Source organism: Theropithecus gelada, chromosome 14 (assembly GCF_003255815.1).
Source record: "Theropithecus gelada isolate Dixy chromosome 14, Tgel_1.0, whole genome shotgun sequence".
In the NCBI taxonomy this organism is placed as follows: Eukaryota; Metazoa; Chordata; class Mammalia; order Primates; family Cercopithecidae; genus Theropithecus; species Theropithecus gelada.
In genome coordinates, this window is record NC_037682.1 from 63,371,760 (window position 1) to 63,397,235 (window position 25,476).

At 40.8% G+C, this 25,476-nt stretch overlaps 1 protein-coding gene and 1 pseudogene across 3 annotated transcripts in view; both read right to left on the reverse strand.

Annotated features, from left to right (window-relative positions):
- Nucleotides 1-25,476, reverse strand: part of STIM1 (stromal interaction molecule 1) — a 226,913-nt gene that overhangs the window by 104,840 nt on the left and 96,597 nt on the right. For all 3 annotated transcript variants that reach the window (XM_025356487.1, XM_025356488.1, XM_025356486.1), the window contains exon 2: nt 4,434-4,564. In XM_025356487.1, the coding sequence (XP_025212272.1) occupies nt 4,434-4,564 (131 nt within the window). The remainder of the gene's footprint in view (nt 1-4,433; nt 4,565-25,476) is intronic.
- On the reverse strand, nt 10,188-11,112 carry LOC112607243 (annotated as a pseudogene).

Below are 25,476 nucleotides of genomic sequence, written 5' to 3' on the forward strand. Positions count from 1 at the left end.
TTTTAGTGTAGATAATTTTTTTTACTCATGCTGTTGATTGCTAAATGTAATAGTTTGATTGTGATGTTGAATAAACGTGTCTATAAAAAAGAAATGAGAATGAATCAAAGAAGAGATAAAACTATAAGAAGAAAACTATAATCGTACGAATTATGTAATCGTACGAATGTATGTAGGAATCTAGGTACTGGGGTAATAGTACAAGAGGCCTTGAAGATATGCTTTGATTCATACAAAGAAAAGTTAACACTCTAGTCACAATAACCTGAAGGAAGAAAGACTTACTTCAGAAATGGCTAAAATTTTAAAAGATCTAGCACTGGGGTTACAGTCCAGTTATGCAAAAAAGTTACTAGTAGGAGGCTGAATACATGAGGACTCAATAGAGCACCCCTTCAGACTTCTACTAAGGCTCTTGAGTAATCAGCAAGGCTTTTAGATGTCTTATAAAAACCTCAGGTCCTTCATCGGATACCCAAGGAAATGAAGCTGAAGCAGGAGAATGAGGGGAAAATTAACCAGCCTTCTAACTTTGTCTGCCTCATTCTAAAATTTACACAGTAGACCACTGGTCATCCATGCTGTCCCACAAAGAGTTTTTTGTTTATGATTTATGACAGGTTTATGCTACTTCTATTTGAATATCTATATTTCCCATGTAGTTTTTATGTTTAATATTAGGAGAGTAGAGCCAGTTAACATTCAGGGAGTTATCTGTTTCCATCTTGAGGTGGCCAAAATGGGAATGTAGAATTTTTATAAAGGTTATAAATGTTTGGCATAGTATTTGGTACACTGTGGCTTCACAAGGGCCAGTGTTAAAACTGCTTCATGTCTAAGCAAAGAAAACTGCCTACACATTGGTTTGTCCTGGTAGGGAGTGAAAGGGATCATTGGTTCCAGTCACAGGTGTAGTTACTGTAGGTACTTTAAGGTTTGGAGCACTTAACAGGCTGTGGTAGAAACAGACATCCCATGGATATCACATGTTACATCTTGTATATCTATGGAATATTCAATCTCACTGTGCACACCTTTGACTACGGCTGCAGAAGTGTTCCTTTAGACAAAGTTGTGACCCATTTTACTCTGAATAAGGGCAGAAACAGTTCACATTCCATCATTTATAAAGTTACCTGATGTTGGCTTTCATTATTTTTGCTACACTCATTTTATTTGTATTTAAATGTTTTAGGCAACCTGAAAACAAATGTAAAAGTAAAGATGCAGTAAAAATGAATTGCTTGATATTCATTACTTCATGTATATCAAGCACAGCAGTAAAACAAAAAAAGAAAAACCCATGTATTTAATTTCTTTTTTTTTTTTTTAGGTTTTTTGCTTTCGTGATTTTTTTTGATACTTGCCTAGCATGCATGTGCTGTAAAAATAGTTAACAAGGAAATAACTTGAGATGATGGCTAGCTTTGATTAACATTTTATGAAATTCTCATGAACAATCCAAGCATAATTGTTAAGAACACGTGTACTAAATTCATGTAAGTGGAATAAAAGTTTTATTAATGAAAAAAAAAAAACCTTCAGGTCCTTGATGGCCAAAAGAACCAGGGTTTCTGGTACCCCACTATCCATTACACAATATTCTAAACCCTGAGATATCTACCCAACTTTCTAGTTAGATCCTGAACTCTAAGGCTATCTTATACATGTTTAAAGTGACTTAGGCACACACATTTTGGTACTTTCTCTCTCAGGAAGGTAGCTTGTGATTGATCATGCAAACCTAGACCAGCAGGCCTCTCTAACCACGTGAAGCCTGAGACTGCAGGGAGAGTAGTGGAAACCAAGGCAAGGCAAAAACTATACTGAAAAAGAACAGCTCACCACTGGCGCAGGGAAGAGCAGGGTAACAGCTTTTGTGTTATTTCGGAACAGTTTGTGCTGATGAGCTTTTTGTTGTGGTAACATTCCTCTAAAAAGAACATTTTATTCCTCCCCTCATTGACAAAGCAACTCAGCAGAATATGACAAAAAAAAAAAAAAAAAAAAAAAAAAAAGAACGAGGAGCAGATAACAAAGATTTCCAAGAATTTATAGATCTTGGGTTATATCACCTTCTTCGTCCATTCCCCAGTTTTGTGGCCAGGCCCTGGGACAGTGATCAGGATGTCACTAGTCCTCATTTACCCCCAGGAACATGGCTCTATTCTCAGGATAGACAAATAAAATTTTGATCCTTTACAGGTCAGTGACACTTCTGGATGTAACCAAATTTCAGACACTTACATCATAGTCGTTGTCTTTACTCAAGAACTTACAGTTGCCTGGTTCAACAGGTATACATATCTCAGCCTGGTCCCCACCTTCCTTTCCAACTTTTTGTTCTGTGGTTTTCTACCACAGTCCCTATCTAACCAAACCAACCCACTATATTTCTTACTACTTCTACAGCTTTGCTCACGCTGATTCTCCACTACTGAGTAAGCCCAACCCTTTCCATTCTATTAAATTTTACTTTTTCTCCAGGAAGCCTATTTTTCTCTTCCTTTAAATTCCTTAAACATTATCTGGTTCATCCTTACAGACAAATCCCCTCTGTTGACCAATCAGTGAATTCTGTGTTTTGTTTTTGTTTTTGTTTTTTGTAGAGACAGGGTCTTGCTCTGTTGCCCAGGCTGGAGTGCAATGGCATGATTATAGCTCACCACAGCCTCAACCTCCTAGGTTCAAGCAATCCTCCAGCTTCAGCCTCCAGAGTAGCTGAGACTACAGGTGTATGACACCACGCCCAGCCAATTTTTTTTTTTTTTTAGAGACAGGGTCTCGCTGTGTTGTCCAGGCTAGTCTCGAATTCTTGGCCTCAAGCTGTCCTTCTGCCTTGGCCTCCCGAAGTGCTGGGATTACAGGCATGAGCCACCACACCCAGATTCAGTGGAGTTCTGTATGCTACTTGCCCATCTTCAGTGATAGGGAGTTCACTGTCTACCAAGGAACCCTCTTCTATGGCAAGATAGCTCTCACTGTTAGTCAATTCTTTATTCTAAAAGAAAATGCCTACTTTTTACTTTCCCCACTTTACTTTGGACCTGGTTCTGCTCTTAGAAGAAACAATACAGCAGTACTTAAGAGCATGGGCTTTGAAATCAGATCTGCACTGATACCCACTGTGTCCCTGAACAAAATGCTTAACCTTCCTAAGGCTCCACACCCTGGTAATAATACCAACTTCATAAATCTGTTGAAGTTAAAAGAGTAACTATGCAAAAAGCTTAACACTGTCACTGGCATAAAGTAAGAGTTCAATCAATGATAGCTAGTATCATGGTTTTCACTTTACTATCATCATTACTTAAGTCTGATTTCTTTACTTCTTATGTATTTAAAGATAGAAATTATATTACCTGAGTCTCCTCTTCTCCAGGCTAAAGTCTCTTCACTAGACTTTAAGTTATATAAAGACAGACTGTATCTGTTTTATTTACAGTCCCATCTCCGTGCCTAGCACAGTGCATGGTACATACATGCTTAATAAACATAATTGTGTTGAATGCTCTTTGTTTTGTACTTTCCATACTCTTCATCACTCATGTCACTCCTCTCTGTATAGGCCCTCACTGTTTCAAATCCTTCTGACAATGTGGGATCCAAAATTGAACTCAAAACTCAAAGGTAGTTTGGCAGGAAAGAGAGAGTAGGGTTATCTCCCCCATCATGATATAACTACATCACTATTGAAGATTTGGCATAACTTGGTAGCTTCATGATACAACTACATCACTATTGAAGATTTGGCATAACTTGGTAGCTTCACCAAACTACTGGTATATGTTGAGCTTTAAATGAAGAAACTTTTAAATCTTTTCACAAATAATGACCTTACACTCTGGGATCTGCTGAGCTACAGGCACAACAATGCCAAAAGATGAAACAATAGAGCTTTTTTCCATTTAGAGACTCCTCTAACTCTTCCTATCTAGACCACGCAACTGGCTCCCAAAAACTTCAGCCTGGAATTCAGAATGATCTTTCTAAAACAATTTGTTTCTTCTTCCCAAATAGAGTATAAACTCTCAGAGGGCAGGATCTGGGTGTCTTATCTTCTATCCCACATGCCAACACAGGGCTGAGAACAGACTGATGCCCTCCATCTATAGCAGGATTGCAATAAGGATCCAAGGAAACCATAGAGACCAGCCTCAGGGATCCCTCTCCCTCCCAAACAACACAGTTTAGTCAGTGTTATGCAACTAGCCAGTAAGCAGGCGGTAGCCAGCCAGCATAAAGCCTACACTCTGACAGGCTGACTCCTGGAGGGCTGCTCTGCTGGGAGCCACCTTCCCCACTGGGAATGAGTTCCTAAAAAACAAGCCAGCAGAGAACATCTCTCCACAGGGAATAGCCTGTCTAAGCAGCTTTCAAAGACTAATTCACACAGGAAGAAAAGAGAGCCATAGCAGGATGAGAGAGCTCACCTCATCACTTTCTTCCACATCCACATCACCATTGGCATCATCGTCCATCAGCTTGTGGATGTTACGAACTGCCTCGAAGCTGAGTTTCTCATCCTCACTGTGACACAAGGGCTTGTCAATTCGGCAAAACTCTGTGTAAGAAAAGCAAGAGACAACATTACTCAGAGCTGTCACCCAGAACCTATCACCCACCTGTGTCAGCATCCTTAGCTTCTAGATCTGACTCCTCATGTAGGCACGTAACTGGCTACTTGTACAGTGACAGAGGTGTTTCATCTAGCCTTTAACTGTCTTCCCAAGAAAATGCTGAGCTCCCCCACAGGGACAATGCTTTATCACCCTAATAATTTCTTGGCAGGGAAGTCTCGCATAGGACTAGGAGTATACTGGGATCTAGACAAGAACGTGAATCAGTAACTCACAAATGAGAGAAAACATAAATAGCCAATGAACATAGGAAAAAGTTTGGCCTCATTAGTAATCAAAGAAATACATATTCAATTGAGTTATTATTTTTAATCAGCCAAATACACAAATGTAAATCAATATAATCTTTCTGGAAACAGAACAACAGCCAATTAGTCCCATTGCCCAAATAATGTGTAATTTTCCTTTTTGCTCATTTTGTCAGTGCTGATACATATAAGGTCAGCCATAGGCTGACTGGGGAAACTTCTCATATCTCATGCCTTCCCATAGACAGTTACATCAGGCAAATATTTTTTAGATATCTGAAGGTCCTGAGCTCATCTGATACAACACCTTAGGTGGTCTGGGATACGGTTTCTTCTGCCTACCATTATATGTCCACGCAGCAGTAAAACCAGTACAAGAGCCTAGGCCACCTTAACTTGTTCTGTGACACCTAGTCCTCTCTTACAAGCCTGGAAAACACCTAGTCTGAATGATGCACACAATAGAAAGAGCCTGAAATCTAGGCTTAGCTCTACCATGTGATCTAGGGAGGACATTTCTCTTCTCCAGGCCTCAAGGTCACTATTTGAAAAAGGTATTTTGACTGAAGTTTCTAGTATTTCTTCCAATTCCTAGACGCTAAAATTTCTCTTTCCTTTTGATCTGGATCTTGACAACTACTTCCTTGGCAAAATACTCTTCAGATGACCCTCAAAGAAGATAGATCTTGACTTCCTAAGCAATAGAAGAAGCTGTCACAGGACAGAAAGTAAGGACAGGATGAAGAGGCTGTGGTTGTGACGCCTTTTAGAAGGCACTAATCAAAGACCTAAAATACCCTAATCCATTTAATCAGCTACTTGTCTGCCAGCCAAAGACAGTGATAAGACCAGACAGGTCACCTCTCTACCTCTTGCTAGTTATTCAAATCCTTTTCAAAATAAGGGAGGAGTATAAATATTAAATTTTAAAGTGTTCCAGATGTGATTCAATAAAAGTATGTTGAACATTGAAGTTCACCAATGTTAAATGATGTGCCAAAGTCAAAGGCAGCTGAAGAGCCACAGTCAGAGCCCAAGTCTGCTGACTCCCAGGCCAGCACTTCAAAATCCCATCTTCACCACTGCCTTTTTGCTAGGGTGACCAGATAGCTGGCCTTGGGTTGCTTTCATCTTTTAGAAGCTACAGGTGATAATATGGGCAAGAAGAACACTGAAGCAATGGGGGCTTTTTTGGTTGTTTTTTTGTTTGTTTTTTGAGACAGAGTCTCAACCTGTTGCTAAGGTTGTAGCGCAGTGATGTGATCTCTGCTCACTGCAACCTCCACTCCCTGGGCTCATGCAATTCTCCTGCCTCAGCCTCCCAAGTAGCTGGGATTACAGGCATGCGCCACCACGCCCGGCTAACTTTTTCTATTTTTAGTAGAGATGGGGTTTCACCATGTTGGCCAGGCCAGTCTCGAACTCCTGACCTCAAGTGATCAGCCCACCTCGGCCTCCCAAATTGCTGGGATTACAAGCATGGGTCACCATGCCCAGTCTGCAATGGTTTGATAAAAGAAAAAAAGTATGATGAACAGTATGCATACAAAAAGAAATATCTCTGCATAAACTTATTTCTTTCTACATTTGTTCTGCTAAATTGGGGAATGGGATGAAGGGGTGGTGGGAACTTAGGGAGAGAGCAGAATACACTCAAAGATTAAGGCACTGTTTCTCAACTACCTCACCAACAAAAACATATATAATTAAATATTAGAGCTTTTTTATCAGCCCGTGATATGCCCATTTAAACATTTATTGAATGTTCTTCATATATTAGGCCCTATGATCAGCATGGGGCATAAAAATATGAATCATATCTCATTTTTCTCTCAGAAGGTTAATTACAAAAGTGGGAGAGCCAGGCAATTAAAACACTGTGTGCTAAGTGCCATGACAGAAAGAATCATAATTAAGTATCAGCAAATTTTTTCTGTAAAGGGCCAAATAGTAAACAACTTAGAAATTGTCGGCCATATAGTCTCTGTTGCACAACTTAACTGCCATTGTAGCACCATAACAAAATATAAGTGAATGAACTTGAATGTGTTCTAATAAAACTTTATTTATAAAAGCAGGCAGTAAACTGGATTTGGCCCACAGGCCATAGTTTGCAGAACTCTGTTATAGAATATCATATGTAGCACACCTAAATCATATTGGATTGACCTAAAAGAAGAAATCCAAGGCTGGGTGTGGTGGCTCACACCTGTAATCCCAGCACTTCAGGAGGCTGAGGTGGGAGTTCCCTTGAGCCTAGGAGTTAAAGACTAGCCTGGGCAACATGGTGAAACCCTGTCTTTACAAAAATTCTTAAAATTAGCCAGGTATCATGGTGCACACCTGTAGTCCCAGCTACTCAGGAGGCTGAGGTAGGAGGATCGCTTGAGCCCACGAGGTTGAGGCTGCAGTGATCCATGTTTGTGCCACTGAACTCCAGCCTGGGCAACAGAGAGAGACCTTATCTCAAAAAAAAAAAAAAGAATTAAAGAAAGATAGAAATCCAATCTTTTCATTAGCCTGTATCCACACACAGGCTTATCCTATGTAAAGCATAACTTCTAACAGGCATTTTAAAATAATGGAAATCGTTTACCAACTCTAGGGTTTGGGGCCTCCAGGCTGCACCACTGGCCTGAGGTCAATTAACCAGCACCTTTCCCAAAGACCTACAAGATCCAAGAAGTTTGGGCTTCAAATACCCAGTCTCTGGTTTGTAACCTGATCAGACAGACAGGTGACCTTTGCTGCTAGCATCAGCTGACACACAGAAGGATTAAAGGGATTGAGGGTTAGGGAGTACAAAAGCTTGATTCCCCTATGGCTGTTGAATCCTGTACAGAAAAACCATGTCAGCCAAAACTCACAAATAACTCCTTCAACCAAGCATGTCCTGAGCTGTCTCTCTGTTCTTCCTGAGAGAGACACAACCATCTGGAAATACCTTCAAAGAGCCATCCATTTAGCAACACATAACTACAGTGAAAAAGCCTGGACTTAAGAGTCACAACACTATCAAAATCCCATCTTCACCAATTACAAACCATAAGATACTGGACAAGTTAATTTATCTGAGCCCCCAATTTCTCATTTGCAAAATAAGGATAATAATCTGCTGCACAAACTTTTTAAAAATGAAATCACGTTTGTTAAAACATCCAGCATACGGCCTGGCGTAGGCTGATATTTAATACATTTGTAGTATCCTTCTTTACACCCAGAGCAGCAAGTAAACAGTTCCCATCTTCTGTTAACTTTGGCCACTTTCCCTATGAAGAATCAAATATAGGAGGTATAATCCAATCAACCTGACCAGTCATATGTTCCAGGTGAGTGGGAAAGTGGTTCTTTGCGAGACTCTGACAGCAGCCTGTACTCCCACAACATTTATATGCTATCACTGGTAACATTCATCATACCGGGTTTAATGTGTCTTCCCCACCAGACTGTGATCTCCATGAGGGATTGGTACCATGTCCCCAACAGCAACAAAAACCCAGGTATTGACAAGATGCTCAGTAAATTTTTTTTTTTAAAGAATACCTAAATATTAACTCTACAATTATGTGTAGGATTTCTCTAGAGAAAAAAGAGAAGAGTTCTAGGCAAAGAAAATAGCATAGCCATATGTTTTTAAACTTTTTGGTCTCAGGACCCTTTTATATGCGTAACATCTTTTAATTCCAAAGAACTGTTTAATATTTACCGTATTAGAAAGTAAAACAGATGCAGCCATAAAAAAGAACGAGATCATGTCCTTTGCAGGGGCATGAATGAAGACGGAGGCCATTATCCTCAGCAAACTAACACAGAAACAGAAAACCAAATACCACATGTTCTCACTTCTAAGTAGGAGCTAAATGATGAGAACACATGGACACACAGAGGGAAACAACACACATTGGGGCCTTTCAGAGGGTGGAGGGTGGGAGGAGGAAGAGGATGAGGAAAAATAACTAATGGGTACTAGGATTAATACCTGGGTGACAAAATAATCTGTACAACAAACCCCATGTCATAAGCTTACTTATGTAGCAAACCTATACTTGTACCCCTAAGCTCAAAATAAAAGCTAAAATTTAATTACCTACATTGCCTTAATGAATATTTAGCAACATAAAACTTTTGCAAACTGCCTCAGTAAGATTTTTTTGTAGATTGATAATATGTTTCATAAGGTATAAATCAGAGCATTTCAAATAAAATTTCCATAAAATTTTGAATTAAAAAAGGAAAGTAAAACACAAATGTTTATATTTAGTTATTAATTCATTCTATTTTTTCTTAATAATCAAAACAGATTAACACTAAATGAGTAACACTAAACTCATTGTAGAACAGATAAGCCAAAAGAACAAACAATTGTTAAAGTCTTTGTATACATACTCCCAGAGCAAGACTTTTCTAAAACGTAAAAAAACAACAGATGTTAGTGAGGATGCAGAGAAAAGGGAATACTCATACATTGTTGGGGGAATGCAAACCAGTACAACCTCTATGGAAAACAGTATGGCAATCTCCCAAAGAATCAAAATTAGGCAGCTAGCCAAAGGATAAAAAATCATTATATAAAGAGATAGCTACCACTCATGTCTGTTGTGGCACTATTCACAATAGCAAGACATAGAATCAACTTTAGTGTCCATCAATGGATGATTGTATAAAGAAAATATTTATTTACACACACACACACACACACAAAATACTACTCAGCCATAAAAGAAGAATGAAATCATGTCTTTTGCAGCAACGTGGATGGAACTGGAGGCCACTATCTCAAGTGAAACAACTGAGAAACAGAAAATCAAACACCACATATTCCCACCTACAAGTAGAAGCCAAACAATGTGTATCAGGGGACATGGAGAGTCCCTGGAGTCAGTGGAGACTTGGAAAAGTTGACGGGAGTGGGGGAGGACGGTAAGGGACAAGAAAATACCTTTTGGGTACAATGTACCCTATTTGGGTGATGGGTACACTAGGTACACTAAAAGTCCAGGCTTCACCAATATACAATATATCCATGTAACAAAACTGCATTTGTACCCCCTAAATCTATAAAAATAAAAAATAAGACACTTTTCTAAAAGAACTTTTACAGACACCTAGTTTAAGTAACCACAGTTTAGTTAACTAGGTAGTTTCAATACACTCCTAATTAAGTATTACAATTCATGCTAATAGGAAAAATGTAGATGATACATAGAGTTAAAAGTGCATTTCCACCTCTAAATGTTAGGTCATGATACCATTAAGAAGGCTTCCAAAGGACAATTTTCTCATATGCTTTATCCTAAATTCAATCTTTTTCTATCAGCTCCTTTGCTTAGAAATATAGGTACTTGGCCGGGTGCAGTGGCACACGCCTTAATCTCAGCATTTTGGGAGGCCGAGGAGGGTGCATCACAAGGTCAGGGGTTCAAGACCAGCATGACCAACATGGAGAAACCCCGTCTCTACTAACAAATACAAAAATTAGCCAGGCATGGTGAGGCGCACCTGAAATCCCAGCTACTTGGGAGGCTGATGCAGGAGAATCGCTTGAACCCGGGAGGCAGAGCTTGCAGAGAGCAGAGATCACACCATTGCACTCCAGTCTGAGCAACAGAGCAAGACTCTGCCTCAAAAAAAAAAAAATTTATATATATATATATATATATATATATATATATATATATATATATATGCGCACTCATCACATTGTCCTTTGATGTCCCATTTTGGAAATTCAATGCTTCCCATTTGGCCTTGCCTTTTAAATCTAGCATTCCTGGACACTCAATATTAATGTCCACAATTATAGCTTGTTTCTAAAGCCCATAGAGTTGTTTCAGTTCTTCCTCATCTGGTCTTGTTTTCACCTTCCTCACATCTTCTGCAACACTGTCAAAATCAGCCTGCAGGACCAGGCATAGTGGTTCACTACCTGTAATCCTAGCACTTGGGGAGGCCGAGGCATTGCTTGAGCCCAGGAGTTCAAAATCTGGGCAACATAGTGAGACCCCATCTCTATAAAAGCTGAGCATGGTAGTGCATACCTGTAGTCCCAGTTACTCAGGAGGCTGAAGTAGGAGGATCACTTGAGTGCAGTATGTTGAGGCTGCAGTAAGCTGTGATTGTACCACTGCACTACAGCCTGGGCAACAGTGAGATCCTGTCTCCAAAAACAAAAAATCACCTTTCAGAGACATGGTGATGACAGCCAGGCTGCTACTGCTCTCCATGTTCTCATTTATTCATTTTAGAACAATAATAAATCTCTTACATATTAATGTAAATAATATTTTTATGGAAAATAATTGTTTTCTGAAAAAAATCACAAGAAGGGTAGAATTGTTTTACATTTTTGCAAATCTTTTAAATGTCTGCCTTAATAGAAGACAGATATAATCTTATAGCTATATTCAACCTATTGTGATGTGTTGTTTTGACTGAAGATCAAAACATAGATATGCAGATGGAAGAGAGAGGAGTATTTTACTAGTCAGACTATTGTGGATATTATATGAGACTATACCCAAACTCAACAAGTGGTAGGTTTCTTAAAGGTTAGTTGCAATGTGAAATCCCAAACTATACAAATAAACTTTTTGTACTCTCTAACATTAAAATCCATTGGTCTATCTTACACTTTGAATGGATCTTTTATACACGCATGACTTTGTAACATGACGCACTTGTCATTTGGAAACTATTGGTTAGGAGTTAGTGCAGAGCTTCCAAATGTTGACACTTCCATTTATACAATATCAAAATAGTCACAATTATTAATATAACCACTGATTTCATCAGAAAAGCTTTTAATCTAGGAAAACTGTCAATTTCACAGTGACAGATACAAGTTTTCTAAAATCCAGTTTTCACTTAAAAGCTGGAATTTTATCATTGGCAACAAATACTACCAGTTGTTTTCCTTAAGGCAGAAGACACATTTCATTTATTTTCAAGAAAATGTCCGCCAAATACTGAATAACCATAGTTATCTATCACCTATTACTTCCAGTAATGATAGTGCTGCCTGAAAAAAGAGAGGTATGTCAGCTTACACCTCAATTGCACAAGTGCTTTCCTTGAGATAACCATCAAACTTCTATGTGCAGCAGAAATGCTTTATGCATACTTATATTTCATCACACAGAATATTAAAAGGCATGAACTCATGGGATACAATTCAATAAAATTAATGATTTCTACTTCTTTGTTGAAAACTTTTATTTTTTTTAACTGACAGTGTGTGGAGGTGAGGAATACAGCCATTACTAGTAGTTTAGTGCCACTGCTTTGATTTGTGTTAAGGTGCCAGCAGTTTTAACTACCACTGTTTTTGCAACAACAGTACAAAGGTATACATCGTTTTTTTAAGGCAAATAATATATTATTATGAAATGGCTTTGATCTTCTGGATGTCCTGACAAGGCCTCGCTCACATCCGCCATGGTCTGAAGACTACACTTTGATAGCTATTGGCAGACAAAACCACAAAGTCCTTTCCCTCATGTCCAGATCTCCTCACCTTTCTCTAGGCAGAGCTAATCATTCACTGTTCACTGTTCTATGCTCCAAAGCACTTTGTGCATAGCTCTGTTATATTAATTCTCATGTTATGAGCTGTTCACATGCCACAGCCAAGTAGTAAGAACCAAGCTTGACTCATTCCATCCCCCAGGGCCCATTATAATACTACCACTAACATCTACCCTGTCAAGTATGAAATCAGTATGTGCTGGCTAAATGAATGAATGAATGAAGAATGTGTGAATTAATTAATTAAAAAACCATATCTCCCCAAAAGGCAAGGGAATTCTTGAATACAACCCACCAATTCCCACCACCAATATCCACTGTCCATCTGATGCCTCGACTTTCCCAACCACTTTCTGTTTCTCGTCACTAAACAGTAATTCATCCCTGGAGGATGAATTGGAAATTGCCAAGTTTTACCAGCGGGGGCCCCATCAGTAAGAAAAATTTCTCCCACTTCACCTCTTACTCCTCAGCCAGGACTAGCAAATTCTGCAGCTACTCTTGATGGGATTAGAATACACCCTCACTCTTGGAAAGGGATCAAAAGACTAAGACTTGAGAGCACTGGCCCTGGGAAGATTTTCAAATTTGGCCAAGGACCATAAAGTTCAAGAGATAAAATAGCATGGGGCCTAGAATGGGGATGAGGTGAGGGAGGAGTGAGGGATGGACACTCTGGCCAGAAATGTAAAGTCTTCTTTTTTTAGACGGAGTTTTGCTCCTCTTGCCCAGGCCCAGGCTGGAGTGCAAGAGCTTGATCTTGACTCACTGCAACCTCCGCCTCCTGGGTTTAAGCAATTCTCCAGCTTAGCCTCTGCTGCCACGCCTGGCTAATTTTTGTATTTTTAGTAGAGACAGAGTTTCATCATGTTAGCCAGGCTGGTCTCAAACTCCTGACCTGAGATGATCCACCCACCTCAGTCTCCCAAAGTGCTGGAATTACAGGTGTGAGCCACCGTGCCTGACTATGGAAATGTGAAGCCTTAAAAAAGGAACAGGTTTGAGACCTGGAGTTATCCAAGAAAGGTCCCCAGTGAAATATAACATCTCAGCTGAGGCACACAGCAGGCCTAGCCACAGGGAGAGGAGTCATATCCCTAGGCTGGGCAAAACTCAGCCTATCTGAGAGACATTCCTGTACCTGTTAGAACAGCTTGTCCTCATATCCAAGAAGAGGACCAGCTCTTCTCAGCAGGGGGCAGGAATTCAAAAGATCTTTTCTTCTGGACAAAACTGGCACTGGTTTCAGCTGCCTAGGCAACACTAACACAAATCACTACAGATTCTAAGCTCTGACTTCCTTTTTATTTTTGAGAGGGGGTCTTGTTATGTTGCCCAGGCTGGTTTGAAACTCCTGGCTCAAGCAATCCTCCGGTCTCAGCCTCCCAAATAGCTAGGATTACAGGCTTTTGCCACTGCACCCAGCTTCTGAGGTCTGAATTTTGACCAAGCTCACTTCTCTCCCTGAGGTCACTCATCAAAAATTAATCAGCTCAAAGCAGTGGCTCAAGCGTGTAATTTCAGCACCCTGGGAGGCCGAGATGGGCGGATCATGAGGTCAAGAGATCGAGAACATCCTGGCCAACATGGTGAAACCCCATCTCTAGTAAAAATACAAAAATTAGCTGGGCATAGTGGCACACACCTGTAGTCCCAGCTACTTGGGAGGCTGAGGCAGAAGAATCGCTTGAACCCAGGAGGCAGAGGTTGCAGTGAGTCAAGACTGTGCCACTGCACTCCAGCCTGGTGACAGAGCAAGACTTCGTCTAAAAAAAAAAAAAAAAAAAAAAAAAAATTAATCCATTGGCCAGGCTTGGTGGCTCATGCCTGTAATTTCAGCACTTTGGGGGCCAAGGTAGGAAGATCACATGAGGCCAAGAGTTCAAAATCAGCCTGGTCCACATAGTGAGATCTCATCTCTACAAAGGAAGAAAACAATTTAAAAATTAGCCCAGTGTATTGGTGAGCACCTGTAGTCCCAGCCACTTGGGAGGCTGAAATGGAGGACTGCTCGAGTCCAGGAGTTTTAGGCTGTGTGAGCCATGCTCATGACACTGCACTCCAGCCTTGGTGACAAAGCAAGACCCTGTCTCAAAATTAATAACAGGCCAGGCGCAGTGGCTCACCCTTGTAATCCCAGCACTTTGGGAGGCTGAGGCGGGCAGATCATGACGTCAGGAGTTTGAGACCAGTCTGGCCAACATGGTGAAGCCCTATCTCTACTAAAAATACAAAAAAATTAGCTGGGTGTGGTGATGGGCGTCTGTAATCCCAATTACTCAGGAGGCTGAGGCAGGAGAATCGCTTGAACCCGGGAGGCGGAGATTGCAGTGAGCCAAGACCGCACCACTGCACTCCAGCCTGGGCAACAGAGTGAGAATCCGTCTCAAAATAAATAAATAAATTAATTAATAATAATAATAATAATAATAATCCACAGCATCAACTATATATACAGCTCCATGTTGAGTACAATGAGATATACTTCTGAGTTCAACCAGCATTTCTGACTTTGCACCTCATATGGCCTTACCTCAGTCAGTTCATAACTATAGTTATTTGAAGATATCTGAGGACACAGCTTGTGATTCTCATTTTTCATAGCATTTGATTCCACCTGGCACATATTTATTTCTTGGTTTGTTTGTCATCTATCTCCCTCCACTAAAAGTAAGGTTCACAAGAGCAGTTGCTTTTTCGTTCACTGCAGTATCCCAAGGGACTCGTACAGTGCCTGACACATACTAGGTATTCAATAGAGAATTTGCTGAATGAATGAATAAAATGAATAAATCTTCACTTTCCCTAATTTGCAAGGTAGGTTTCTCCTCTTTTTTTTTTTTTTTTTTTTTTTTGAGACAGGGTCTTGCTCTGTCACCTAGATTGAAGTGCAGTTGCATGATCATGGTTCACTACAGCCTCTACCTTTCGAGTTCAAGCAATCACTGCCAACCCTCATTCTCCCTCCCCACACAACCACTGATCCAATTTCTATCACAATAAACTAGTTTTGCCTGTTCTAGAATTTCAAATTAAAGGGAATCATCAGTATGTACTCTTTTGTGCCTAGCTTCCTTCCACCACCCCAGAATATTCCTACTTGGTCCTTCACTGCCAACCCTCATTCTCCCTCCCCACACAACCACTGATCCAATTTCTATCACTATAAACTAGTTTTGCCTGTTCTAGAATTTCAAATTAAATGGAATCATCAGTATGTACTCTTTGGTGCCTAGCTTCTTTTACTCAGCAAGATTTGAGATTCAGCCATGTTGTCACATGAATCAGTATTTGTTCCATTTTGTTGCTAAGTAGTATTCCATTGAATGGCTATACCACCACTTGTTTATCCATTCATCAGTTTTTGGCTATTTTACAAATAAAGCTACTATGAGTATTCATGTACAAGTCTTTGTGTGAACATATGTTTTCATTTTTCTTGAGCAAATATCTAGGGTGGAACTGATATATTATACAATAAAAATATGTTTAACATTTCAAGTTAACTACCAAACTGTTTTCTAAAGTAGGCCTATCACTTTATACTCCCACCAGTCATGCATGATATGTCCAGGTGCTCCATATACTCCCTTATACATGGTGACGCTAGACTGAAGCCCAGGTCAAGAACCACTCAGAATTCTTTCTATATGGAAGGCTCTTACTTACTTCTTTCTTAACCTGCAAACTCTGACTCATGCTGTTGATCTCCATTTAAATATCTTTTCTTCAAAGATCCTGACTCATTCTCCCGCCCAAACTGGCTTAGGCCCACATTATGCATTCTCAAAACAAACTACATTTTCATTTATAGCACTTTTCGCAACAGTAATTATTTCTGTGATAATGTGCTAAATGTCTGTCTTCTCCACTAAATTAAATTGTAAGCTCCATAATGGCAGGAACCATGGCTGTCTTGTTCATGGCTGAATCCTGGCTGCTAGCACCTAGCTTAGTCCCTAGCACAATAGTTAGACTTCAATGAACATGTGTTGAATGAACAAACAAATGCCCAGAAAAATTTGTTGAATGAACAAATTCTAAAAGAGATGAATAAACACCATCCTTTGCTCACAAAAAGTACTAGGAGAATGAGCACAGTATATGAATTACAAGGTAAAATATAGCAAGGGGCAAGAGACCACAGCAGCAGGAGATACCACTGAAAAACAGGTAGAAGAGAATAGGAGAAGAAGGAAGAGCAACCCAAACAAAGAAAGCCCAAAGGCAAGGAGTACAGCATCTCACACAACTTGACTTATTAAAAGATCAGGAAGTCAGGCCAGGCATGGCAGCTTATGCCTGTAATCCCAGCACTTTGGGAGGCCAAGGATCACCTGAGCCTGGGAGCTCAAGACCAGCCTTGGCAACATAGGAAAACTCCATCTCTACAAAAAATACAAAAATTAGCTGGGAGTAGTGGCACACATCTATGGTGCCAGCTACTAGGGAGGCTTGGATGAGAGGATTTCTTGGGCCTGGGAGGTCAAGGCTGCAGTGAGCTGTGAGCATGTCACTGTACTCCAGCCTCGGCAACAGAGCGAGACCCTATCTCAAAAAAAAAAAAAAAAAAAAAAAAAAGAAGAAGAAGAAGAAGAAGACCAAGAAGTCAAAGCATTCTTCTTACTAATCTTGCAAAAACTCCTGGCATAGAATAGGAATAATGGATGTTGAGATCACATATTATACTCAGACTCGAAATGGCAGAATTGAAGGGGATTTGGAGGGCCTCAAGGGCCACTGCTCTTTTAACACCTGGAGAAGAAAATTGAGGTCATAAAATGGGTTGTTTTGCCCTAGGTTGGCCAGCGAAGAAGTGGCAGAACCAGATTAGAAACCACACTAACTTTCTATACCACGTCCTGTGGCAAGGCTATAGTTGGGTGATCTGAATGAGCCTATGCAACAGGGCTCCCTGGCATTACTAAGTCTTACTTTCCAAGGCAACAAAGCAAGGGCTGTGGGGTGAGGAAGCAGGGGTTCCATCAGGGATTTTTGGTCTATTAATGGCAAATACAAGAAACTCTATCTGGGCTTGTACCATTCCCCAAACAGGGTAAAAGAGAACAACCTTGCTTTGCCTTAAATTCTTTAGTGTTCAACCCTCTGAAACAAACTAGCCAAAGACCTCTTTCTCATTAGAACTTAAATATAAAGTTTAAGAATCACTAGAGAAGGAAAACTGAGTCTCTGGTACGCCATGCTGGGAGGAGCAAAAAGAGCAAAAGAATATGCTTCTGTTAAACCTAATCGTCTGCTAGAATAGAAGTCTCTGGCTATCTTTCCTCCAGGGTACACTCAGCGACTCCTTCTTGTGTCCCATTTCTACCTTCCTCCTCCTGTAAGCATTCTTTTCTTCAAATTTTGATCTCACATGAAGCCTCCTTCCAGAAGAAAATGGCTAATCCCTACAGCTAGTCACCAACAAGCAGGACTTGACCTCAATAACATGGGCTTCTGGTGCAGGAGCCATCCCCAACTGTTATGACACCCTTTGCCTACTCCTTGGTTTCCCATAGGGCTTCAGACTCCTGGTAGACAGCCTATTTGGCCGCCCTTTTGTTTCTATGACCTCTCTGACTGAACTGAAAGTGTCTGACTGACTCCCAGTTCAGCGTTCACATGCTGGAATACCCATTTCAACACTTATTTAACACTTTCAAGCAGCTTTTGCTGATGACTGAACTAGCTGAACTAGGCAAAGACACTGGGAACTCAAACAGTAACACACACTTCTCTGGACTCCAGGATCCCCTTTTTCCCCAATCCCCAATTATTGAAATATATACTGAATTGCAGAGGTAGCAAATATGGGTCTTTGAATTCCAACTTTCCTATGCATTGACTAATCCTAAGGATTAATGTTCTTACCTGAAAAATCAGTCAAGTCTTTTGAAAAATAGTAAAGCTCTATACAAATGTTAGTTGTTCATCTGTCAGTTTCTAGTCTCCGCTTAACCCGGAAGACTTTATTTTATTACATATTTATTTATTTATGAGACAGGGTCTCACTCTGTCGCCCAGGCTGGACTGCAGTGGCAAGATCATGGCTCACTGCAGCTTCTACCTCCCAGGCTCAGCCTCCCAAATAGCTGAGACCACAGGCATGCACCACTGTGCTTGGCTAATTTTTGTATTTTTTGAAGAGATGAGGTTTCACTATGTTGCCCAGTCTGGTCTTGAACCCCTGGGCTCAAGCAATCCACCGCCTCAGCCTCCCAAAGTGCTGGGATTACAGGCATGAGCCACCGAGCCTGGCCCTGAAGTCTTATCTTTCCAACAATAGCAAAGAGAGTCTTTTATTCTTCTGGTGTTCCCCTGTGTCTAGCCCAGTGCTGGGTAGCACAGTATCTGGTCTAGAGACAATTGAAAGCTGTGTACTGATTTTGAAGGTTTGCTATCCCAGGTTTGGTATCCCACATACCATAGGTCTTTACATATACTAAAACTTCCAAGAAGCAAGACAGCCCCGGAAGAATTAAATCAACACACACTTGTTCAAAACCTACCCAAAATTATCTGACTGGTGCCTGACCCAAACGTTCTTGTGCCCTAGCCAGCACTCATCAGGGTCTGAGATAGCCAAAAAAATAATTACAGACAACTCAAATGGCTTTCTGCTGGGAAAAATTTTCTGAAAGTGTTGGAGTGGGCACCCAAGGACTTGCCCAGATAAAGGACAATCCCTAGGAGACATGTCCAACTTATCAGTGGACCCTCTAAGATTATACCCTTCTGGGTTCAATCAGTAAGGTTGGTTCCCAACAATCAGTCCCAATCACAGCAGCTATAAGAGCACGGTGATAAAAGCCTTGAAAATATAAACACTGAGGAACCAGGCACACCACTGCAGGGGGTAAAAACAATGTGGATTCCAGTTTCCATAGTAATAAGAGGACAGACTCAAACCTCCCAGGCCTCTTGCTGGCTGGTTAGAAAAGAACACATTCCTGGGCTCCAAAAGATACATGAACTAGGAGAGAGCTTCTCATTATCTTTCTGCCCCATATAAGCCTCCACTCAGACAATAAAAGAAAGATAACTGGCCCCTCTTTGTCTCTTCTTGGGAGAAGATAACCAATAGCATCTACTAAACAACGTTGCAGTCAAGATGATCATTCTAGGAACCAGGTTCTGACTCTCTTCCTGCTGCTGAAGAGCAGCCCTTCCTTACAGGATGCCTTTCTCAGCTGGGGTAGCAGAGTGTCCTCCCTGAAAGGAGACTATCCAGAATGAAGTCTGCCTGAGCCTTCTGGCAGCCCAGGCTCCACAGCCCTGCTCCCTCCTCTGCACAAGCCTGATCTGATTTCTGAAGACGATACATCTATGACAGTGCAGTTCAGGCTTCTACATCTCTTGCCTGGTTTACAACAGTTTCCTCACTATTCTCCCTGTCTCTGTTCTAGCTTCTTTCAGACTCGTCCTCTACCAAGCAGTGAGTACAATTTTCCTAAAATTCAAATCTGGGCCAGGCACAGTGGCTTATGCCTGTAATCCCAATACTTTGAGAGACTGAGGCGGGAGGATCACTTGAGCCAGGAGTTCAAGATCAGCCTGAGCAACAAAGCAAGACCCTGTCTCTACAAAATAAAAATTTAAAAATTAGCTGGGTATGGTGTCATGCACTTGTAGTCCCAGCTGCTTGGGAGGCTAAGGCAGGAGGATCCCTTGAGCCCAGGAGTTTGAAGTTGCGGTAAACTATGATCACGCCACTGCACTCCAGCCCAGGTGACAGAGCAAGACGTTGTCTCAAAAAAATAAAATAAAATTCAGATCTGACTAGATAGCCCTCCTGAATAAAATCCTTCACAGACCCACAAAAAAACCTGTACATAAATGTTCACAGAAGCTTTATTTGTAATACCCAAAACTGGAAGCAGCCCATATATTCTTCAACAAGTGAATGGTTAAACTCCAGGACTTATGTACAATGGTACATGACTCAGCAATAAAAAGGAATGACCGGCCGGGCGTGGTGGCTCATGCCTGTAATCCCAGCACTTTGGGAGGCCGAGGTGGACAGATCTTGAGGTCAGGAGTTCGAGACCAGCCTGACCAACATGGTGAAACCCCATCTCTACTAAAAATACAAAACTTAGCCGGGCGTAGTGGTGCGTGTCTATAATCCCAGCTACTCAGGAGGCTGAGGCAGGAAAATCGCTTGAACCCAGGAGGTGGAGGTTGCAGTGAGCCGAGATCGCACCACTCCACTCCAGCCTGGGCAACAGAGCAACACTTCGTCTCAAAAAAAACAAAAAAACAAAAATGACCTATTGATACACACAACTTGGATGACTTTCCAAGGAATTGAACTGAGCAAAGAAAAAAAAGAAGCCAATTCCAAAAGGTTATATACTCTGTGATTCCATTTATGTAACATTTTTGAAAGGATAAAATTCTAGAAATGGAAGACAGAGAGAGGTTAGGAATGAGGAAGGGGCTTGAAAGGAGATGGGAGTGGTTATAAAAGAACAGGAAGGATCTTTGTGGTGGTGGAATAGAACTTTATACACATAGATGAGTACAAGTAAAACTGGGAAATCTGAACAAGATTGGTGGATTTTATCAATGTCAGTGTCAATATCCTGGCCATGATATACAAAAGCTTGTCCAAAATGTTACCATGGAGGAAACTGAAAAGTTTTCCAGTGATCTCTCCATATTATTTCTTAGAACTCCATGTAAATCTACAATCATGTCAATAAAAACTTTAATTTAAAAAATCCTTCACAGGGTCCCAAACTCCCTTAACAGTGATGCTTGACTTTTTTCAGTAAGGAATTCCAAAGAGCTCCACGTAATGATAGTTGTGCTTTTACTAACCACTGGTTGAAAAATGACTGAGGAAATAATATGGATTCATGGGACACCCCTCAAAGACCCCTTTCAGGGATTCAAATCCCCAAGACTGGGAATGCTTGGCCTTTGTAATGAATATAAGTTAGAAAAGCATACAAGACTTTTTCAAGAGGCTATCTCTATAGCGTTTTCTAGCTTTATCTCCTGCCACTCACCAGCTCACATATACCCTACGCTCCCACCATACTAAATACTTTCAGTTCCATAAATATGCAAGGCTCACTTTGTGGCTTTGTACATGATGTTCCCTCTGCCCGCAATATCCTTGCCCCATTCTACACCTGACTAATTCATACTCAGGTTTCAAGATTCTACTCAGGCTTTTTCTAATTTCTCTGGAAGCCATCTCTATACTGACCCCTGGGGTTTGAGTAGGAGTCCCTCTTCTGTGCTCCTGTAGTCCCTGTGCTTCTCTTTATCACAATTTGGACCAATTACTTAAATTTTCTATGCCTACATGTCTACCTGTAAAATAAGGAGAAAACAGTATCTACCTCATAGGGTTGTGAGAATTAAATGAGTTAATACATATAAAGTACTTCAAATAGTGCATGGCACATAGTAAGTGTTCAATTATTACCATGTTATTTTTGTTGTAATTGTCTAACTAGTACACTGAAATATCTAAGCAGAAATTGGTATTTGCATTCGTGTCTAGTATAGCATATAGTAGATGCTTGGTAAATATTTGAGAAGAGAATTAAAGGATCTAAGGTTAGGGCAGGAAGGTAGAATCTAAATTAATGGTAGAACCAGAGATTTAGAGGACTTGGAATAACTGCTAAGAGCAGGAGGTGAGTACAGGTTGGAACTAGGAATAAGATAGACATATTTAGAAGATAAGTGTAAAAAGACCCAGACTATTATAGATTGAGAACTTGGATGAATAAGCACAACTGAGACCTGCTAAATCATACATATCTTCTAAACTGGCTCATGTAGGGCTCCTTTGGTTTGTCTTCATAATTTGTTCATGTAGAGCTAGAAAAGTTGACTAACATTTTGGAGGCACGATTTTTTCATCTGTAAAATATGGCACAATAATGTATTTTTCTAAATACATAAGATTATGCAAGCAAACTACATAGTCTACAGATTCAAGTAAAACTAGCTTGTTCTTAGTAAATATTAGGTTCTCCTCATCCCTTAATTATTTTTCTCTTATATATTAAAAAAAGAAAAGATAAGCCCCTTGGATAATAACCACCTAGAAGGAGAGAAAGGGAGATATGGGAAACTGACCTATACAAAACAAAGCACCAGAGCTTAAGAAAGGGTGGATAGGTACCTAGAATTATTCTCTCTCTAGCTTTTCATGTCTAATACTTTCTGACCCTTCAAGCCCAAGGAAGGTCCTGGGATGCCTTCTTTAACTACTCCGGGCCCTATAAGTCTCCCATTTTGAGGTCAGAGTACTGAGCCTACACTGGCCAACGGACCACCTCATAAGAGCTCTTCTAAACCTAACTGAATTCTGTTCTCATGTGGCCTGTTAGCTCCTCTAGAATGGAACTTGAGTGTCTTTTTGCTTTCTCCACAAGAACAGAATTAAGAATACTATAACTCTCTAAGGGAGAAAGGGAGGATGAACATGTCAGGAACTAAGTTGAGCACTTCTATATATGTTGTCTCTGAAACTTTGTAAAGTCAGTACTTTTATTATCCCCAATACAATATGAGGAAACTGAAGCCCAGATACAATAAGTAACTTTCCCAAGGTCACATATATGGTGAAAGTAGGGCTGGAAGTGGGATACAGTCTGTCTCCAGAGCCTTGATAAGAATAAATGCATACAGGTGCCTACCTGGTAACTAACCACACGGCTGATTTACTGGGCAATTCAGTGACATCAGCTCCCCACCTCAACTCCTCTCTGCTGCCAATCTGAGCCTGGGAGAGCTGTTTGGCTTCCTTTCTTCCTCTTATTTTGTCCAACATAGGAAATACGAAGGTAGCCCACCGTGTCCCTTGTAGGATGGAGTATGTGGAAAAAACATGTGAAACAGAAGGCCCCCATCAGGGGTAATAAACGAGAGCCAAATATTCAACATCAGAGCCAGAAAGCCCTCCCTAGTTAAAACTTTCTGGCTTCAGAAAGGAGGAAATTGAACCCTGAGAGGAAAGGTCATTTGCATAAGGTCATACAGCCGAGCAGAATCTAAAACTCTGTCTTCTGACACTCAAATTGGTGCCCACTTTGGTCTACCCTGTACCAGGCTATGGAGACAGAACTACAATATGACCTGTCAGGCCTGTCACTAAGTGCAAAACCCAAAAGCTGTAAACACAGGAAATGGGTTGGGATGAGGTTCAGAGGAGCAGCAACATTTGCCAAGTTAAAAGTGTTCGAGGGTTTCCTGTCCACAGCTGTTAACTGTCAAAGAAATGTTCCAGAAAGCAATACAAGGCAGAAAGGAAAAAAAAAAAAAAAACCCCCCACTAAGAATGAGGAGAAAATATTCAGGCTTAGATATGCCTTTGTAAATTATTTAGTCCAACATAATTAGTTTTACAGATGAGGAAACTAAGACCCCCCTCCCTGCAAAAGAGAAGTGATTTGTCCCAACACAAAGACAGAACTTAAGGACTCTTACAAAGCACTGAGTTGGTTCAAATCATTCATTTTAATGATGAGAGCCTGAGACACAGAGGGAAAGGGCCATGCCCAATGTCACACAGTCATACAGTGGCAGAGCCAGCACTAGAACTCAAAGCTTCTACTTCACAGACCAGGGTGCTTCCCACTGGTTAGAGTGAGCCAAATAAAGTTATTTACCTGGAGTGATGTGGGTAGTGTTTTGGCCCTGGAAAAAGTATAGCAGGTCAGGAGACATAAAATAAGCAGGATATGGTAATGGCTAACAAAGAATGACAGGACCCAGGGCCAGCCTAAAGGAGCCAAAATAAAAATGCTTCTGATTGCTTAAGACACTTGGAAAACTAAGAGGCAGAAAAATATTCTGGCTATTTTAGGAACCTAGAATCCAACGAAGAACAAGCAGGGCAGGCAGAGAGAAAAGGCCAGAAATGCTAAGAACAATCCCAAAGTATGCTACTTTCTTTGTCCTAGGCCAAATATCCAGAAAACATCACCTCAGAAGCAGCTCTGGGTTCAGCTCACTATAGGGGTACTATAGTAACCAGCAGATTCTTGGGTTCCACACACACACAGCCAACAGGTATGGAGGGGAATGACATTTACACACTTCCTGGCATTTCATATTAACTTAATTCTCACATCAGGCCTACAGGACAAATATTTTGATTCCCATTTAACAGATATGAAAACTGGGGTGTAGAGAGGGCAAGTCTCTTGCTCATGATCATAAAATTAGTATTGTGTATAGCAAATTCAGTATTCAAATGTATACTATTATTCAATAAATTCCTACCCAGTGCCTGCTGTTCCAACCCCATTGATATAGTTTGGATATTCGTCCCTACCCAAATTTCATGTTGAATTGTACTCTCCTATGTTGGAGGTGGAGCCTAGCGGGAGGTGTGTGGGTCATGGGGGCAGATCCCTCCTGGCTTGATGCTGTCTTTGTGACAGTTCTCACAAGATCTGGTTTAGAGTGTATGGCACCTCTGCCCACCCACTCTCTATCTTGCTCCTGCTTTTACCATGTTAAGTGTCTGCTCCGTCTTAGTCTTTCACCATGATTGTAAGCTTCCTGAGGCTTCCCTAGAAGCTAAGCAGTTGCCAGCCCCATGCTTCCTGTAAAGCCTGCAGAACTGTGAGCCAATTAAGCCTCTTTTCTTTATAAATTACCCAGTCTCAGGTATTTCTTTATAACAATGCAAGAATGGCTAATGTACCTATGCTAAGGACTATAGATATAATAATAAAATAGACATGGTCCCTGGCCTAACAGAGTCTCAATCAGGGAAGAAGCAGTTAAGTAATAATGATTAATATAATAATACACAACTTTTTTTTTTTGAGACAGAGTCTTTCTGTGTCACCCAGGCTGGAGTGCAGTGGTGCAATCTCAGCTCACTGCAACCACTGCCTCATGGGTTCAAGCAATTCTCCTGCCTCAGTCTCCCAAGTAGCTGGAATTACAGGCATGCACCACCACACCCAGCTAATTCTTTTTTGTCTTTTTTTTTGTATTTTTAGTAGAGACGGTGTTTCACCACATTGGCCAGGCTGATCTCAAACTCCTGACCACAGGTGATCCGCCCGCCCCAGCCTCCCAAA